Source organism: Haemorhous mexicanus, chromosome Z, assembly GCF_027477595.1.
Source record: "Haemorhous mexicanus isolate bHaeMex1 chromosome Z, bHaeMex1.pri, whole genome shotgun sequence".
Classification (NCBI taxonomy): Eukaryota; Metazoa; Chordata; class Aves; order Passeriformes; family Fringillidae; genus Haemorhous; species Haemorhous mexicanus.
Window position 1 is genome coordinate 19,145,509 of NC_082381.1, and position 15,063 is coordinate 19,160,571.

The 15,063-nt window shown below is 36.3% G+C and overlaps 1 protein-coding gene across 3 annotated transcripts in view; it reads left to right on the forward strand.

The window, feature by feature from the left end:
- FER (FER tyrosine kinase) overlaps positions 1-15,063 on the forward strand; it is a 158,672-nt gene that overhangs the window by 103,980 nt on the left and 39,629 nt on the right. For all 3 annotated transcript variants that reach the window (XM_059837047.1, XM_059837049.1, XM_059837048.1), the window contains 2 exons: positions 774-889; positions 2,466-2,560. In XM_059837047.1, coding sequence (XP_059693030.1) covers positions 774-889; positions 2,466-2,560 — 211 coding nt within the window. The remainder of the gene's footprint in view (positions 1-773; positions 890-2,465; positions 2,561-15,063) is intronic.

The window sequence follows — 15,063 nt, forward strand, 5'->3', positions numbered from 1 at the left end:
GTGGGTTCTTTAATGGTATTTAATACTTCATTTTTATTCTATGAAAGCTAAAAAAAAAACCTAACTTGCCCTGGGGGTATGTTGTTCACTACCTAAAATGTCTGATTATAAAAGCAGCTGCTTTCTAAAGTTTTGTCCAACTGAGAGCCTTACAGTTTTGTCTTTAAAGAGCAGCCCTGAGCTTTGGTTTTAAACAAATTCTGAATCACCATACACAACAATACATTTTGCAGTGGGTTTAATTTGTGATAAAAATTAATATTCAGTGTTTTCATTCTTCGTATTTTGTATTTTTTCTTTCTCATATATGAGAATGTTTATGTTATTTTAGTGTGTTTTGTCACAGTTTTTGAGATCAGTTTTTGGTCTCTTCAAGACTGCAAGTTAAAAACTATCCACAAAATACAATAGTGTGAAAATGAAACAGGGCAGGAGAAGAATAAGAAGAACAAAGTATTACAGTCAATGTCAGTTGATTTGAAAAGCTACTAAGAGTTTTTATGGGAAAATTCTAATTAATTACTTAATTAATGGTGTTTTTTTCCTCTTTCCAGCAAGGTCAAAACAGAACTCATACACTGTGTCCATATAATAGATGTACTATGTCAGAGTGAATGGCTTTGGTTAGAGCAGATACTGAAAGAAAATCTCATTTGGCTTCATAAACACATTCCAGAGTTCTCGTCCTCTTTCAGTAGCTCTCTGCGTTTTTTTTTCTGGCAATTCATTGGGATTCTATTTACTTAGAATGATCTTTTTTCTCCTGATTTCAGGGTAATTTTGGTGAGGTGTATAAAGGAACATTAAAGGATAAAACCCCTGTTGCTGTAAAAACTTGCAAAGAAGATCTTCCTCAAGAACTGAAAATAAAATTTCTGTCTGAAGCCAGGTAGGTTCTCTAAAATTACTTCTGGCAGGTTTTTTTCAGTTTTTATGGCCAGATGCATTTACAAAACCTGACCTTCTGAAAAATTAAAAAAAGCAGTAGTCAAACTTCTCCTTTTTTTCTCTCCCTCAGTTCTTTCCACAGCTGTCACCATGATACTAAACATTGGCATTTTTAATGTGTGAATGCAGTAGGATTTTTGTTGGCTGAAACCATCCTGTTGACAAAGCAAGCCATGCCTGTAAAATAAAATTTTGTTGTCTTAACTGCTGTCATTTAGAATTTTTAAGATATGCCATGAGGATTGGGATAAGAAGACAGGAAGATGTTGTCAATTTAAGTGTGATTATACCAGTCCTAGCTCCTGCCTTATATTCATGGCTAGTAGAGGTGATCAAGTGTGCCCAGATTACTTTTCTTAGTGGGGTATAGACCCCATTCAGTAATTTTCTCTTTGTAAGAAGAGTTTGCTCCAATAGAGGTATTTTATACTGTGTCAATCAGCATGAGATTATATGCTTATTTTCCAAATTACAGACATGACACAATGTGCATGAGTATCAGCTGATGTACATAGGTAGACTCCAGGGAGAGGACTATCTTGAGATAAATGTCATAATTTTTAAACTACCTTGCTCCTTCTTGCTTTGAGGCTTCATATGTTTTAATTTCCACTCCCAAGCTAGTATGATCAGTATTTGAAAATAAAAGATACTATCTGCATTTATAGAATGAGGATCAGCCACCCTATCTATTGAATGCTTTAAAAAAAACTTGTAACTTGGCAACAGCAGAGATATGTCATTTGTTAAGCAGCTTAACACTAATGGGAAAAAATGGTCTGAAAAAATGGAATGTGTTATTTTTCACTAAATGTGTGTGTAGGTTAGTATTTTACTCTTGATCCTTGGGAAAAAGGGAAAAAGAGGAGGTGCTTTGAGTCAGCAAATATCAGAAGGAACATTTAAGTTACAAGGTCTCTGTAGAATTTTTTCTTGTTCTTCTTTTCACTTAAAAATCATAGCACGCTGTTTTAGGCTGGAAATGTTCTTAGTAAAGCATTGTGTCAAAAGATGTAAATTGTTCATTTAATTGTCAAAATTGATGTCCTTATAGTCTTCTAAAACTTACTGTATTAATTAATCTCTCAAAGTAAAATTGGAACAAGTGTTCCTTTGAACAGTGCAGCAGGGAAGCATACAGGCAAGCTGTGCATACTGTTTTGATGTAGCTCTCCTTCTGGTCCACCACTGAAATTCTGTTCATATGTGAGGGTTCTATCAGGCCATTTTTAGTTATGTATAAATAAGTGTCACATAGACCAATGGTAAATTTACAATAAGAATAATTGTTTATTTATTAGTGAATCAGTTATGATTTTCATTTCAGAGTGGTGATTGATCTAACAGATTCTATCAAAGCATTGATTTTGATAACAGTAATGATATTTTTTCTTTGATAAAAATAATGACATCTTCCATTAAAGTAACATTAAAGGTTTTAGATATTCTTCTGTAATGTTTAATCAGCCTGTACAGTAAAGTTTATTAATATAATAAACTTCTTGTGTGTTTTGCAGAATACTCAAACAATATGATCATCCTAATATTGTAAAACTTATAGGAGTTTGCACTCAACGACAGCCTATATATATTATTATGGAACTTGTTCCAGGTAATTGGTTTTTTCCTTTTTTTTTGCAGTATATTTCCATCATTTTCCCTGTTTCCATAATGTCAAATGTATTGTTTTCTATTTGTCTTATTCTGCCTTCTTATGACTGACCTCAAAAGTCACCTGTGTTGCAAATCTTTGAAAATGCTGGGTTCTACTAGCTTTGGATTGGTAGAGCTCCACAAATCTGTTGAGAATTTTAGTGTAGCCTTTAAAGACAACAGAAGCTTCATTATTCTCCTGATGAGATATAAAATGTTATTTCCTTTAACAATAGAGTTCAGTAGCGAATATTAAGAAGTATTTAAAGAAACTTCATGTCTGGGTAATGTCTCAATTTTAATAACTCTTGTTTGGGTCACCTATATTAATATACTTTTTTTTCTTTACCAGAATGTATTGTTTCCTTTTAAGGTTGCTCTTGATTTATTTTTGGAACTGGGTTCATTTTATTCAGCAGTGGCTGGAGTGAATTTCAAATTATTGGAATGATAACAGCTTTTGGGCAATTTTACTTCTCTGTTGATTTTCTCAGCAGCTGGTAAATGTGTTGGTTTGGTAGCCTCTAGTACTGCTTAATATGCAACACTGTATTCGTTTTATATATCACTGGATTTATCTTCAAAATTATACAGCAAGCTTCTTTAATAACCATTTTATTCAGGAAGACTTAGATTGCTTATAATTCTTGAATACTGGCTGTAGAGTGAGAGTACTGATGAAATATTTGACCTTGTGGAGTTTTCTGCCTTTATTAAATTAGATAATATTAGATTATTATATTTGTATGCACGATTAACTTTTTTAAAATGGAGACTGAAAGCAGTATCCTCAGTTTTAAGGGGTACTTTAGTAATCACCTTCTCCAGACATCTCTGAAGATAAAAGTAATCCTTATCTTTTAACACCTTTATCATTCTGGTTCAGCTTTTTCAGAGTCTTGTGCAAGTTGTTGAGACATGCTAATGCAATTGGGGAGGAATTGAGTTAGAACTTTCCTCTGATTCTTAGGCCTATTTTGCAGTTCAAGTCTATGTCCCAGGGTGACGTTAGGATGCTGTTATCCCCATTTGTGTGTGTGTAATTTATGCTGGATATTATGTTCTGTGCCTTTAAGACTGGCAGAGTAAGAGTTTTGTTTTGACCTCTTATCAGCCACTCGGTGGGACATACAGATAGCACCAGTGCATAGTGATGCTTTTTTGCTTTTGCCTTTGCCCTGCTTTCGGCTTTCCTCTTGCTTCTGCTCTGCTTCTGCTTTGCTTGCTCTTGCTTTTTCCCCCCCCCTTCTCATTAGTTAATTTAGCTAAACAATCCAAATTCCTTTCTGGACTGTTCCCCCTCCCCCGGACTGGCCAAACCTGCTCCGGACTGGGATTTGGAACACGGAGAGAGAGTTTACACCTTGTGGCTGCAGCAGCTACCCCAGCACTGCAGGGACTGATAACAGTGACCACCCCCAGGAGAGACTTTTCTGAATTTGTCATCTTTTTCAGAACAGTGAAAGAGTGTTGCCATCCGGTTCTGTTCATTGTGTGTGCTGGGGGGTGCTGTGCTTATCAAATAAACAGGTTCTTTCCAGTTCTCTCCGAGGAATTCTTCCCGAACCGGCTGGGGGGAGGGGCTGTGTGGGTTTGTTTTTTGGAGAAGCCCTTTTTGGGGATTCTCTCCCAAATTTGCCATAAACCAGGACAGTCTATCCAAACATTCTTGGGGTTGAATTTGCTTCAGAGAGGAGCTTCTTGCAAAGAGAATTGTTGCCCTGTTTGAATGGTCTGTAAACCACCTGGGCTGGCTGCTCTGCCTGCGTGCCCAGATAAACAAGGGACTGCCTTCAAGCCACCACACTGTCCCATGTGCCCTTACATCTTGGCACACCAAAAGACTCACCATATCAGCAGGAAACATAAGGATGACAGAGAAATGTCAAATCACTTAGATGAGTATAGAAGCAGCGATTCTGATGTTACTGTTTTTTCTCTTTTTCTAGTGACAAGTTTGAATGAGATGACAAAAAATGATAGTTAATAGTGCTCTGACTTGGTATTTAATGCTGCCCTTTAAGGAACAGGATAGTGGTAAACTTGTCTTCCACTTGACACTAAGCTTTCTCAGTATCTTCATTGTTTTGTCTTAAATGTGTTTATGCTTGAAGGTGTTTAAGCAGTTTAACTCTGACATTCTGTTTAATAACTAAAAATGTCAAGTTTTAACTTAGAATTGTGTTCTGTGACTGTATGCCTAAGAACACATGTAATTTATAAATGTCTGACAGTTTTTTCCCTGAGGATAAAATTAGAAGCATCTCCATAAAACAAGGGATTTCTCCTGTGTTTTCTGATTTCTGTCTAATGCTTGCAAATTTTCTGCCGTTTTTACATCCCAAATACACGTAGGCTATACACCTACTATGTCTTTTGAGACTCCTGTGGCGTGGTTCCATAGCAGCTAATTCTGCTTTGCATTTCAAATTATGATTTCAAATCAGAGTCTTAATTTGTTCAGGTCTTAGAAATGGATATTGAAACTTAACACTTTATATAGAGAGGTGCTGCACTCACTCTCTTACTGATTATGTTATAAACTGGCTCTGCAGACATATCTTTCTTGCAGGTGTAAATGGGATTAAAAGCCATGCATATGGATAAAGGCATGAGTGAAAACAGTAAAGAAAGGTTGCAGATGCATCTTTAATTATGTGTCCATCCTTTGTTCCATGCAAAAGTAGCCCTAATTTTGCCAGCAAGTAACAGAGAAACAAAGTTGTCAAAGACAATTATCCTTTGTAGTAGACCCTTTTCTTAGGAGGTGTTAACATAAGTGACGTGTCCTGTAGTAATGAGGAAATGTCGGGATGGGTGATGTAGGAAGGATTAGCTGAAATAGTAAACAAGGTAGCATGTTGTGGATATATAGAGTCAGAGAATGGTTTGGGTTTTAAGAGGCCTTGAAAATCATCCAGTTCCAACCCCCCTGCCATGGACAGGAGACACCTCCTGCTGGAACAGGTTGCTCAGATCCCCGCCTCACCTGGCCTTGAACACAACTACCTACATATTAGTGAGAGAAAAACATCCTTTACTTACTGTTCACTGGCTGTTGGCCATACTGGTCTCACTGTACATGTTCTCCCAGTGTCAATCCATCATAGATTACTCCAGTACAGAAGGAAAGACTTGGTCCTTTTCACAATCTGCCTTTCAAGAAATTAGAGAAAGGTCTTAATGTATGTGTGTGTTATATAGATCTCTTTAAGGGATGCACATACAGAAAAATGCATCTGATCTCCCTGCCATTGCCTGTGTTTTTTCAGAGGGCCAGGTCTGTTCTCTCCTGAGTCTTGTCCTACAGGTCTTTCTGCAGGTTCCTCTGCAAAAGGGAAGGAACATCTTGTAAACAGAATGTGTGCACTGTATATTTGTGGTAGAATTCAGATTTAGTATTGCTTTCTATAAGCTATTCCTTTAATTGTTGAAGAAATAAACTAAGTAAAACGTTCTTTGTTGTATACTAAGAGAAGCTAAATTGTATGTAGCAGCAATTTCCTTCATGTATATATGGAAAGTTACATGTATGCAAGAAGTGTGACCTAAAACCACATTCAGAAATTTGCAGAGGTACTAAAGGATAATTTTTTTTTTTTAATCCTAAACAAATTGTCTTGCCTTTCCTTCACTCACCTTCTCAAAATTAGCAAGATAGCCATGGAAAATGAATCAATAAACTGTTACTATTTTTCTTATTAACATTTTATGTATTTGTAATTTGAGATCTATACACAAATCTGATTTGCAGGCTTAAGTTATGCTAGCTAGCTTCTGTGAAAAAGGAATCTAGCCAAGCAGATGGTTTATAAATTTTTGTGGTTGCATAATGGATAAGTTTGCAATAACCTTTAAGGCACTCTTGCAAATAATTGATTTTATTCTTTTTTACCTAAATGACATTGAAATGCTAGGTAAAAGGATAGACAGCCCGGATCTTTACAAGGGCCCAGTGCTGTAGTTGCTGGATCACTTTTCAACTATCAGGTAATAGTAAAACCCCCTGAATTTTACAGTGGCCTGGTTTTCTTCTGTGAAATTTTTAGACTAAGAAATGAGAAGAAACCCTGCTTGGAAATTATTATCTTTCTGTTTAAGCATTTTGTTGTTAATGGAGAATGTACCATAGAGATTTCCCCTTCTTCTCTGACTTATGACTGTATCTCTATGACAAGTGTTGTTCCTAGTTTGAAACTATTAGGACTGTTGAAAAGACTTCTGATTAGATAAATCAGAGTGTTGCAGCATGGTAGTATCTTGTACGACTCTGAGCATCATATAGGTTGCTATAGGTTATTTTCTTTGTAATATTCCTCCTAATTTTTACTGCTCTCTAAGATGGGTTTGATAAGGTTTGTTCCATAGGTCGCATTTGGTGGAGTTTTTTTCTGGTATCTTCTGATCTAAAAATAGGAATACTGAACTGTTTCATAACTGAATACAGTAACATTTTAATAATCTGTTGTGATACACTTTTAAATATGCAGCGTATCCTAAGAAAGATAGAGGAAGTTAAAATGAGAATTGCTAATGAATTTTGGGAAAAGAAACCCCATATGTTGAGACTTGCCAAATGCTTGATGGTAGTGTTGAGCCATGAGTTTGTATTGTCCTATGGACTTGGCTGACCTGACTGAAAAGTAATGTAGTAAATGTGCAACATGAGTCTTAAAGCTGTTCAGGAGGAATTGCTGTGTATTTATAAGACCTGGAATTTTCTAATGTAGATAATCCTTTGTTAGGGATTGTTTGCCACATGAAAAATAGCAGAACTTTGGGTAAGAGTTTATAGTGATGTGTAAGAAGGAATGTTACTTTCCTGTAGTGCCAAGTCAATCTGAAAAAGTGAGCATTACACTCATATTTTCTGTGTTAATTCCTTAATTTTTCTTTACTCTGTGTCTGTTGTCCCAGTGGAATTTCTGTGCTTTATCTTGCATTGTTGACCTTACAACTGAAGAAAGAGAAATAATTATGAGGAACTGCTTTGGTATTCAGAACAGTGAAAGAGCTATTTGCCATTGTCTCTTTATGCCACGTGGGGCATAAGGAGTTTTCGTAACAGCTCATTTTTAGCAAATTTATATGATGATCAAAAAGACTGCCTGGAGTACTGCCAGAGTCCAGACTGACAACTAAGACAAATGGATGCTGAATTTTGTTGGGGTATGGAGAAGACTTATCAGGAAAATGCTGAAGGGGCTACAGAGACTGCTTCCTGTTCAGTTATTTTCAGAGTGAACTCAACATCTTTTCATGTAAAAAAATAGGAAAGAAACGAAACTAAAATCCCCTTTTCTTTTACACTTTTAAACTGTTATCTTTCTGGCCCCAACTTCTCTTTCAGTGATCATGGGTGACAAACTGTGTTTTAATTCATTGCAGTACTCAGGATCGTTTAACTGCATTTTCATTTGCTTATAATTTATCGTCCAATCTCCCATGTAATCAAAAAGGAACTGCGGGAGTCCCATTAAAAATTTTAATGTTTTTTCCTCTTTCTTTAGTGGAAGAGCAAATCAAGATCAAATGTAATCTATAAGATGCAAAAAGCAATCCTAAGCTACAACGTTCTTTCTTCTCCTTCTTTATGTTAATTTCAATTTACTTGAATTTTTAGTCCTGAAAGGACAGTTTAATTTAGAGATAAGAACTTGGGGTGTCCTTGAAATATGTGTTCTAGAACACATTTTGAGGCTAGATGTGGAATCCTGTGATGCAGTTACCACTTCATGCAGCTATTTCAGCAGCTTGTCTTATAGAATCAGCCATGGTGCCTCTGTCCCTCCAGCAAGAGTCTGCAAGATAAGCACCATTATCGTACTTGCACCAGCTCTCTTGTAAAAATGTGTCTTATTAAAAGTAGATACAAACTTCTTTGTGTGTTCCAGTGCTTGATTCAAGGTAGTACACGGAAGCTTTTAGTCACGTGTTTTGTGACCTGCTCCTTTTCGAAGCTGAAATGTTTAATCTCAAGTTGGTAGCCTGCTTTCTCTGTTTTGGGTTTCTATATATTTAAACATTTTTATAACCAACATAATTAAAATTAAAACCCCAAAGCTATTTTGCTACGTCAGGCATTCAAATATAGGCAATTCTGTCTTGTCTGTTGAGTCTTAATGTAGCTTCCTCTAGCATATGCATTATGCTAATATGATCCATGATGAGGATATTATATATTATGATATTATGAAAACTAGGTTATATTCCTGTACCAGGTCCTTGCTTTGGACAGTTCTGAACAGTTTCCCAGCAGTTGTCTCTTGCCTCCTGATCCATTCTGTGGCCATAGACCATATTTGGTCTGTTCTAGCAGTGATCTGCTCTGATCTGATTCTCACCCCCTCTCCCCAGTGTGTTCATGGACATTTTTCATTCTCCTACTAATGCATTGCATTTCACCGGGGTACTACTGTGCCTTCCTGTAGAAGATTCTACCACTTTAGAATTCCTTTCTGAAAAAAGATACATGCTTTTTAAAAAAGCAACTTACTTTTTAACTTAACAGTGAGTTTGTGTTTGTTGTTTTAGATAATTCATGTTGGTATGTTCTGAATGCTGGCATCTGGAGAGAGGTAGAGCTGTGCCTGTACATGTAAACAGCTGTGGAAATATCCAGTAATCAAGTGGGAAGATTGTCAGAATTAGGCTTCAGCTAAACTCAGCTTATATCCAGACATGTGCAGCCAGCATCCAAGGGGGAGTTCGGCAAAGTCATAAGTTCTGTCTTTGCAGCTCGTTTAGGTAATCTGTAGGGGTCTGTTCTGAATCATTTGGGATGCAAATTGCCTGTGCCACTGATGCAGAAACCAATCAGAGGTGGCAGGTTTTACTAGCTCAGGTGTGGCACTGCTGTATGGGAAGTGCTGTGACTCCCAGGCACATCCGGGATGAGCATGGCCATTTCTTCCGTGCCTGTAAGCCAGAGTGACCACTGCTGGAAGTGCTCATCTAAGAACTAAACCTAGCACTTTGAGGTATGGCTTAGTGAGCATAGCATGGTGGTGTTTGGTTGAGGGTTGAACTTTATGATCTTGGAAGTCTTTTCCGACCCAAGGGATGCTATGATTCTTAACCCAAGTGTGGGGTTATCCTGAACCCTGTTCATGCTGTCCTACCTGCAGGTTGCTTTGGTCTGGCTTAGTTTATTCACTCCCTTTCTTCTGAAATGTGACTCCCATTGGTATTTTCTGTATATTAGAGCACTTTTTAACTTCCATGGGGACGAGTTATGTGGGAAACATGCTTTAAATAAAGCGTGGTGTCTTCCTGACCTACCAGGCTCACTTTTTGGCTTTTCTTGGAAAGGAGGGCTTCAGGGCATAAAGTGTAGAAGTACCTACAGATCCATTATAGGTGGTGCTGGGGAGCTGATACAATTTACTAAATCTTAAATTACTTTTGTGGTATTGCTCTTATTTTCTGCATGTAGTGATAATTCAGAGTATAGCACCAAATCACAGCTGACTTCATGCAATTCTCTTGTTACTTGCACTGGAGCCAGTAAACCCATTTATAACTAAAAACTCAGTTCTGAGACTGAGATGTGTATAATTTCTTTATTAATATGAAATACAATATCCCTGTTATCTTGAGCTTTTTGCTAAATTCATTCTCTTCTTGGATAAAGGAGAGCAGATGCTAAGAGCAGCTGAAGACAATGTATGTCATGGTTTACTTGAGCCTTAGATTAGACCTCCTGTCTCTGAGGTGCCACTGATTTCATGAATGCTTATTGATGCTAGGAAATATCTGAACTTTTACTTTCACATTGTGTGATTCAGCTGCTGTGTTTTCTACTTTGGTGGTTTTTCCTCTTTCCTACTTCTGAAGGTAGTGAGATCTCTGTAGAGATGATTCATGTTTCTTTCCTAATTGCTTCTCTTTAGAGAGCCCCTTAAACTTTAATAAAGTTTTGCATGATCTCACCTGTTGGTAGTATCGGTTGTATGTCCTCTGTAGCTGTCTTTTGTGAGCAGATTTCAGATCTGAGTTCTATCTTGCTGTCACATCCTGAGTCTTTACTGCACACCATCCAAAATTAATACAACAACAACAAAAAAAGGGTCCATCAAATTCCAATTAGAGATAAACTGCAGTGATAGTGACTGTCTGGCTTTGTTTCTCTTCTGTTCTCTTTTTTTCTCTAGTCAAATAAGTTATCTTCTCATTATTACTGGTTAGTGAAGCCACCTTCTGTGCACCCTGCATTTTCTCTTCACACAGACTTCTGTCTTCTTCTCTAGGTTTTCTCTCTCACTTTACCTTCTTAAGTTTCCAGCTTCAATTTTGATTTGTCCCTGTGTTTGTTCAACTGGCTGTGCTTCTGCCTGTACCATCTTCTGTTGTTGGGCATTTCACTCAAAGAGCCAGACACCTTCCACAGATTCCTTCTCTCCATATGTCCAACTTTTCCCTCTCCTCACCAGCCTTCATGCAGTACACTCACAGATATGTACAGACCCTGTTTCTTCTTCCTTGCCTTGCTCATACCCCTGTGGTGCACATGGGTCTCTTCCTCTCTCTTTGCTTCATAGATTCCAGATTATTAAGAAAAGTCAGATTCCTTTGTAGGTGGTGGTGATTAAAAATTCCTTTTGTCTCAGAACTACTGTTTAGTAAAATAGGACCAAAGCTCTGGTCTCCTTTTATAGTAGCATTTCAGACTATAGTTGTATTTTTATCTCTTCACACGTTCTAGGCTTTGGTGTTACTATATTTTGTATCAGTATTGTACAAAATCAAATCAGCAAATAGACTAAACTAGAAAACCCATTTTTTAAACTGAATAAAAACAACCAAACATGAAAAATTAGTGCAGTGTTTTGGTAGTTGCAAAAACTTCTGTATTCAACTTCTTTCTTTTTATTCATTGTTATTAACTTTTTTTCTTTTTACTTTGCCTAGAGCAGTTTTTGCTATAGTAGGTATTTAATGCGTCTGTGTTTTAAAAATGTTGGTTTTTTTTAGATTAAAAAAATCCTGTGTTCTTCAGGTACATCCTGTTTCACATCAGCTATCATGTCTCTGTTATATGCAATATTTTCAAGGCCTTTGATTATGGATTATTGAGTTTACAGGAATTATTTATTGAAGAATGGAAGACCTCCTGGTGAGGTCTTCCTTTCAGGTAGCTTCTAAAGTAGGTTTTATCTCTACACTCACAGTCACAAATACTAAAACATAAAGCCACAATACTAAAACATAGAGTCCAAGTAGTCTGGGTAGTGTTGTTTTGCCGGCACAGAAGACAAGGGATGCTAACTGCTGATGTCTCACTGTGATTTCTGGTGTCTTCTTGACAGGTGCCTGCTTTGGACGGGCACTTACGTCACATGGGATATTGGGTTCATGCTCTACCTTATTTGATCCACAGAAAATCTAAAGCAGAACTGCTGAGCATTGTCAATATTGCCTTTATTTTGATAATAATATGTCTATGGTCTGTCATCCAGTTGAAAGGGAGTGAAATAGCACGTATAAATGTGTTGTAACCTTCTTCTCATCTTCATTTTATCACAGTGCAGTTATTTTGTGCTCATGAGTCATCTCTGTTCTGATCTCATCACAGGTTGTCTGCTAAAAAGCCATCCACAGCACAGTTCTGGTATAAGCTGCATTTTCTCTGTGTTTACTTCTTTCATGCTGCTGCTCCTCCTGTCCTTGGCTCTCAGTGCACACTGTTAGTTTATTTTTTTTTCTTTCTTCATCTTTTGTTTTCACATACAGATATTTCTACTCATACTTCATTACTGCCATTGTTAATACTACATTGGCAGCACTTTGCATGGTTATAGCAACTTCTATTTGCTTTGCTTTACAGAAAAAATAAAGTTTAACTGAATTTCACGATAGTACTCTGTATGCAGTTAGAAAAGTAAACCTTGGGTTTATTTACAGTTTCTGTACTGTATGGAAAGTTACTACATATATAAAATATATGTAGTATTTCTGTTACTACATATATAAAATAAAAGAACAAAAAATGTTAAAGTACTGCATTTTATGCAAGTGATGCATTAATTGAAATATGAAGGCACAGTACTTTATTGAAAATGTGTTTTAATATTTTTAAACCCTTGTACTTTAAATAGTTTGTCAAATAGCTTCTTACACACTTAAAAAACATACCTCCTAGAATTCCCTAGAAATGCTTGTTTACTATTTCAAATTCATAGTTTTAGGCAACTCCATTTGCGCTTATGTTTATGTTCCCATGTATATGGGATCGAGATACTGGACAATAAAGAAAATTCTAAATTGCTTTAAAGCTACTTGGAATACTGACCATTTAAATTCTCAAATTTATAAATACAGGTGCAGATAAGGGTAATTTCAATAATATTGCAATGTCCTGTAAAGCAATTAGGACTACTGAGTTCTAAAGCTCCCCTGGGTTAGGTGACCTTTAGGATGTGTGACCACAAGCAAGATGCATCTGCATGATGAGTGTGTGTATAAATATAAGAAGAATTAAGCAACCTCTTTCAACAAACATAGTTAAAAAGGCTGTTTAACAAAGGAAATTCCGCCACTTCATTAAAATTTATATGTGAATAAGAATACATATAACTTCCTATCGTTTGTAATAATTGGTATTGTATTAAGATATTTATTAATATTTGTATAATTATTTATAATATTATTAAGATACTAGATAGAGATGCAATATATAAACAATGTATGTGTATATATCAATTCAGTGGGAGATTTCCTGTCATTATTTCAAAACATATTTTAGTTGTGTTTAGCATCAGAATGGTTGTCAGAATGATGCCAAGAGTGCCTAGAGCAGGTAGGTAGGTGTCACTGTGGACACTCGCTCAGGAAAACACTGAAATATGTGGTCATAGTTGATTATAAATGCCAGTCAAATCAGAGATTGCCATAACTTAATACTTTGTAAACCTATTTAACATTTTTCATTGTTGTTTCTGGCATTTTTTGTTTCTTCTCATAGGTCACAGGGGTTTTTTCCCCTCTTCCAAAGCAGCAGCTTGCTTTTTTGTGTGTGGAGGAATGAACTGTTTTATTGCCATGATATGGCACTTATTGTACAACAAGAAGTTTATGCTGTAAAGCACAGCAATACTAAGAATTGCTGATGTGTGTTATTTTCACACTCTCAGAATTCCAGCATGTAATGAGAAATAGTTCCCATTCACAGCAAAATACACAAAGGACTGTATTCAGAAACCCAGTTATAACAGGCAGCTCTCATGGAGCTTCTCCTTATGAACTATATTTTGTCCTCTATTTAGTAAAATAATTCTGTGGTACTAGGAAAGGACTCCAGTACTGTTATTTATCCTCCTGTAAACCCAAAACAGGCAAGCCATCTCTGCTAGGTGATAATATATATAAAATGGTCTAATTTTTTTTTATAATACTTAGCGCTGGTAGAGCATACCTCATTTTCTAGTGATGTTGTGGGCCATTAACTGGAATAACAGGTAGCTGTGTAGAATACAACAGAAATTCCACATAAAAGAGAAAGTATTGCTTACTATTATGTAGTCTTCCTAGTCTCATTAGTCTGTTTATTCATTTTTATCAACAGCTATTGCATTGGAAATGATGCTCTGACACTACATGCTGCAAATAGTGAATTAGGGCTTTTCATATAAAACCGTATTTTTAAAAGTACATTAAGATATTACCTAACCCTGCTCTGCACTGAAGAGTTTGTAGAGAAATACTCTTAAATCAGCCTTGGAGATACCCATGTGGATGCTTTGCTGTGAAGATGAATAGTTGGAACATTGACCACAATAGAAGCCAGAATTTACTGAGAAGTAACTCTGCTACTTAGAGGACAGGCACTTAAGCCTATATCAGTATCACAATGATGAGGATAATCAGATTTAGCCTAAACATTGCATATATTGTACAGAGTGAGGTGGGTGTTACTTGGCTCTTTTATTTTGTCTGCTACTAACACTACTTTTAAATTAATATTAAACAGAATATTTAGAAGATGTTTTTGCCATTTCTATGCAAGGACAGATACAGGAAAACAGAACATGAGACAGATTAAAGTAATGTAATTAAAATTTGGTGATAGGCATCTAGTACACCGTATACGGCTCAACATATGGTGCTGTTTTTGCTGGAAACTCTAGAATCTCATACTGTGCATGCCACACTCTGAAAATCAGCCAGTCTAAATCACTTCCTGATGGTAGTGAATTGCATTGGCAAGTAACAGGCTTGTGCTTTGTCAGTTTGACATATTCTGATGTTAGGAACTGAGCAGCTTTTAATATCATTCAGAAACAAATTGTTGAAAATTGGGATATTAGTGTGATTGCCTGAGCATATTTGGAACAAATTTATAACATAACAATTAACTTTCCACTGTATTATTTTAAAAAATTTTAATGGATATGGTTGGGTTTTCTTTTGTTTCAAGTTTGTTTTAAGTTTCCTTATTGTCTTTAATACCTTGCTTCTTGAGAA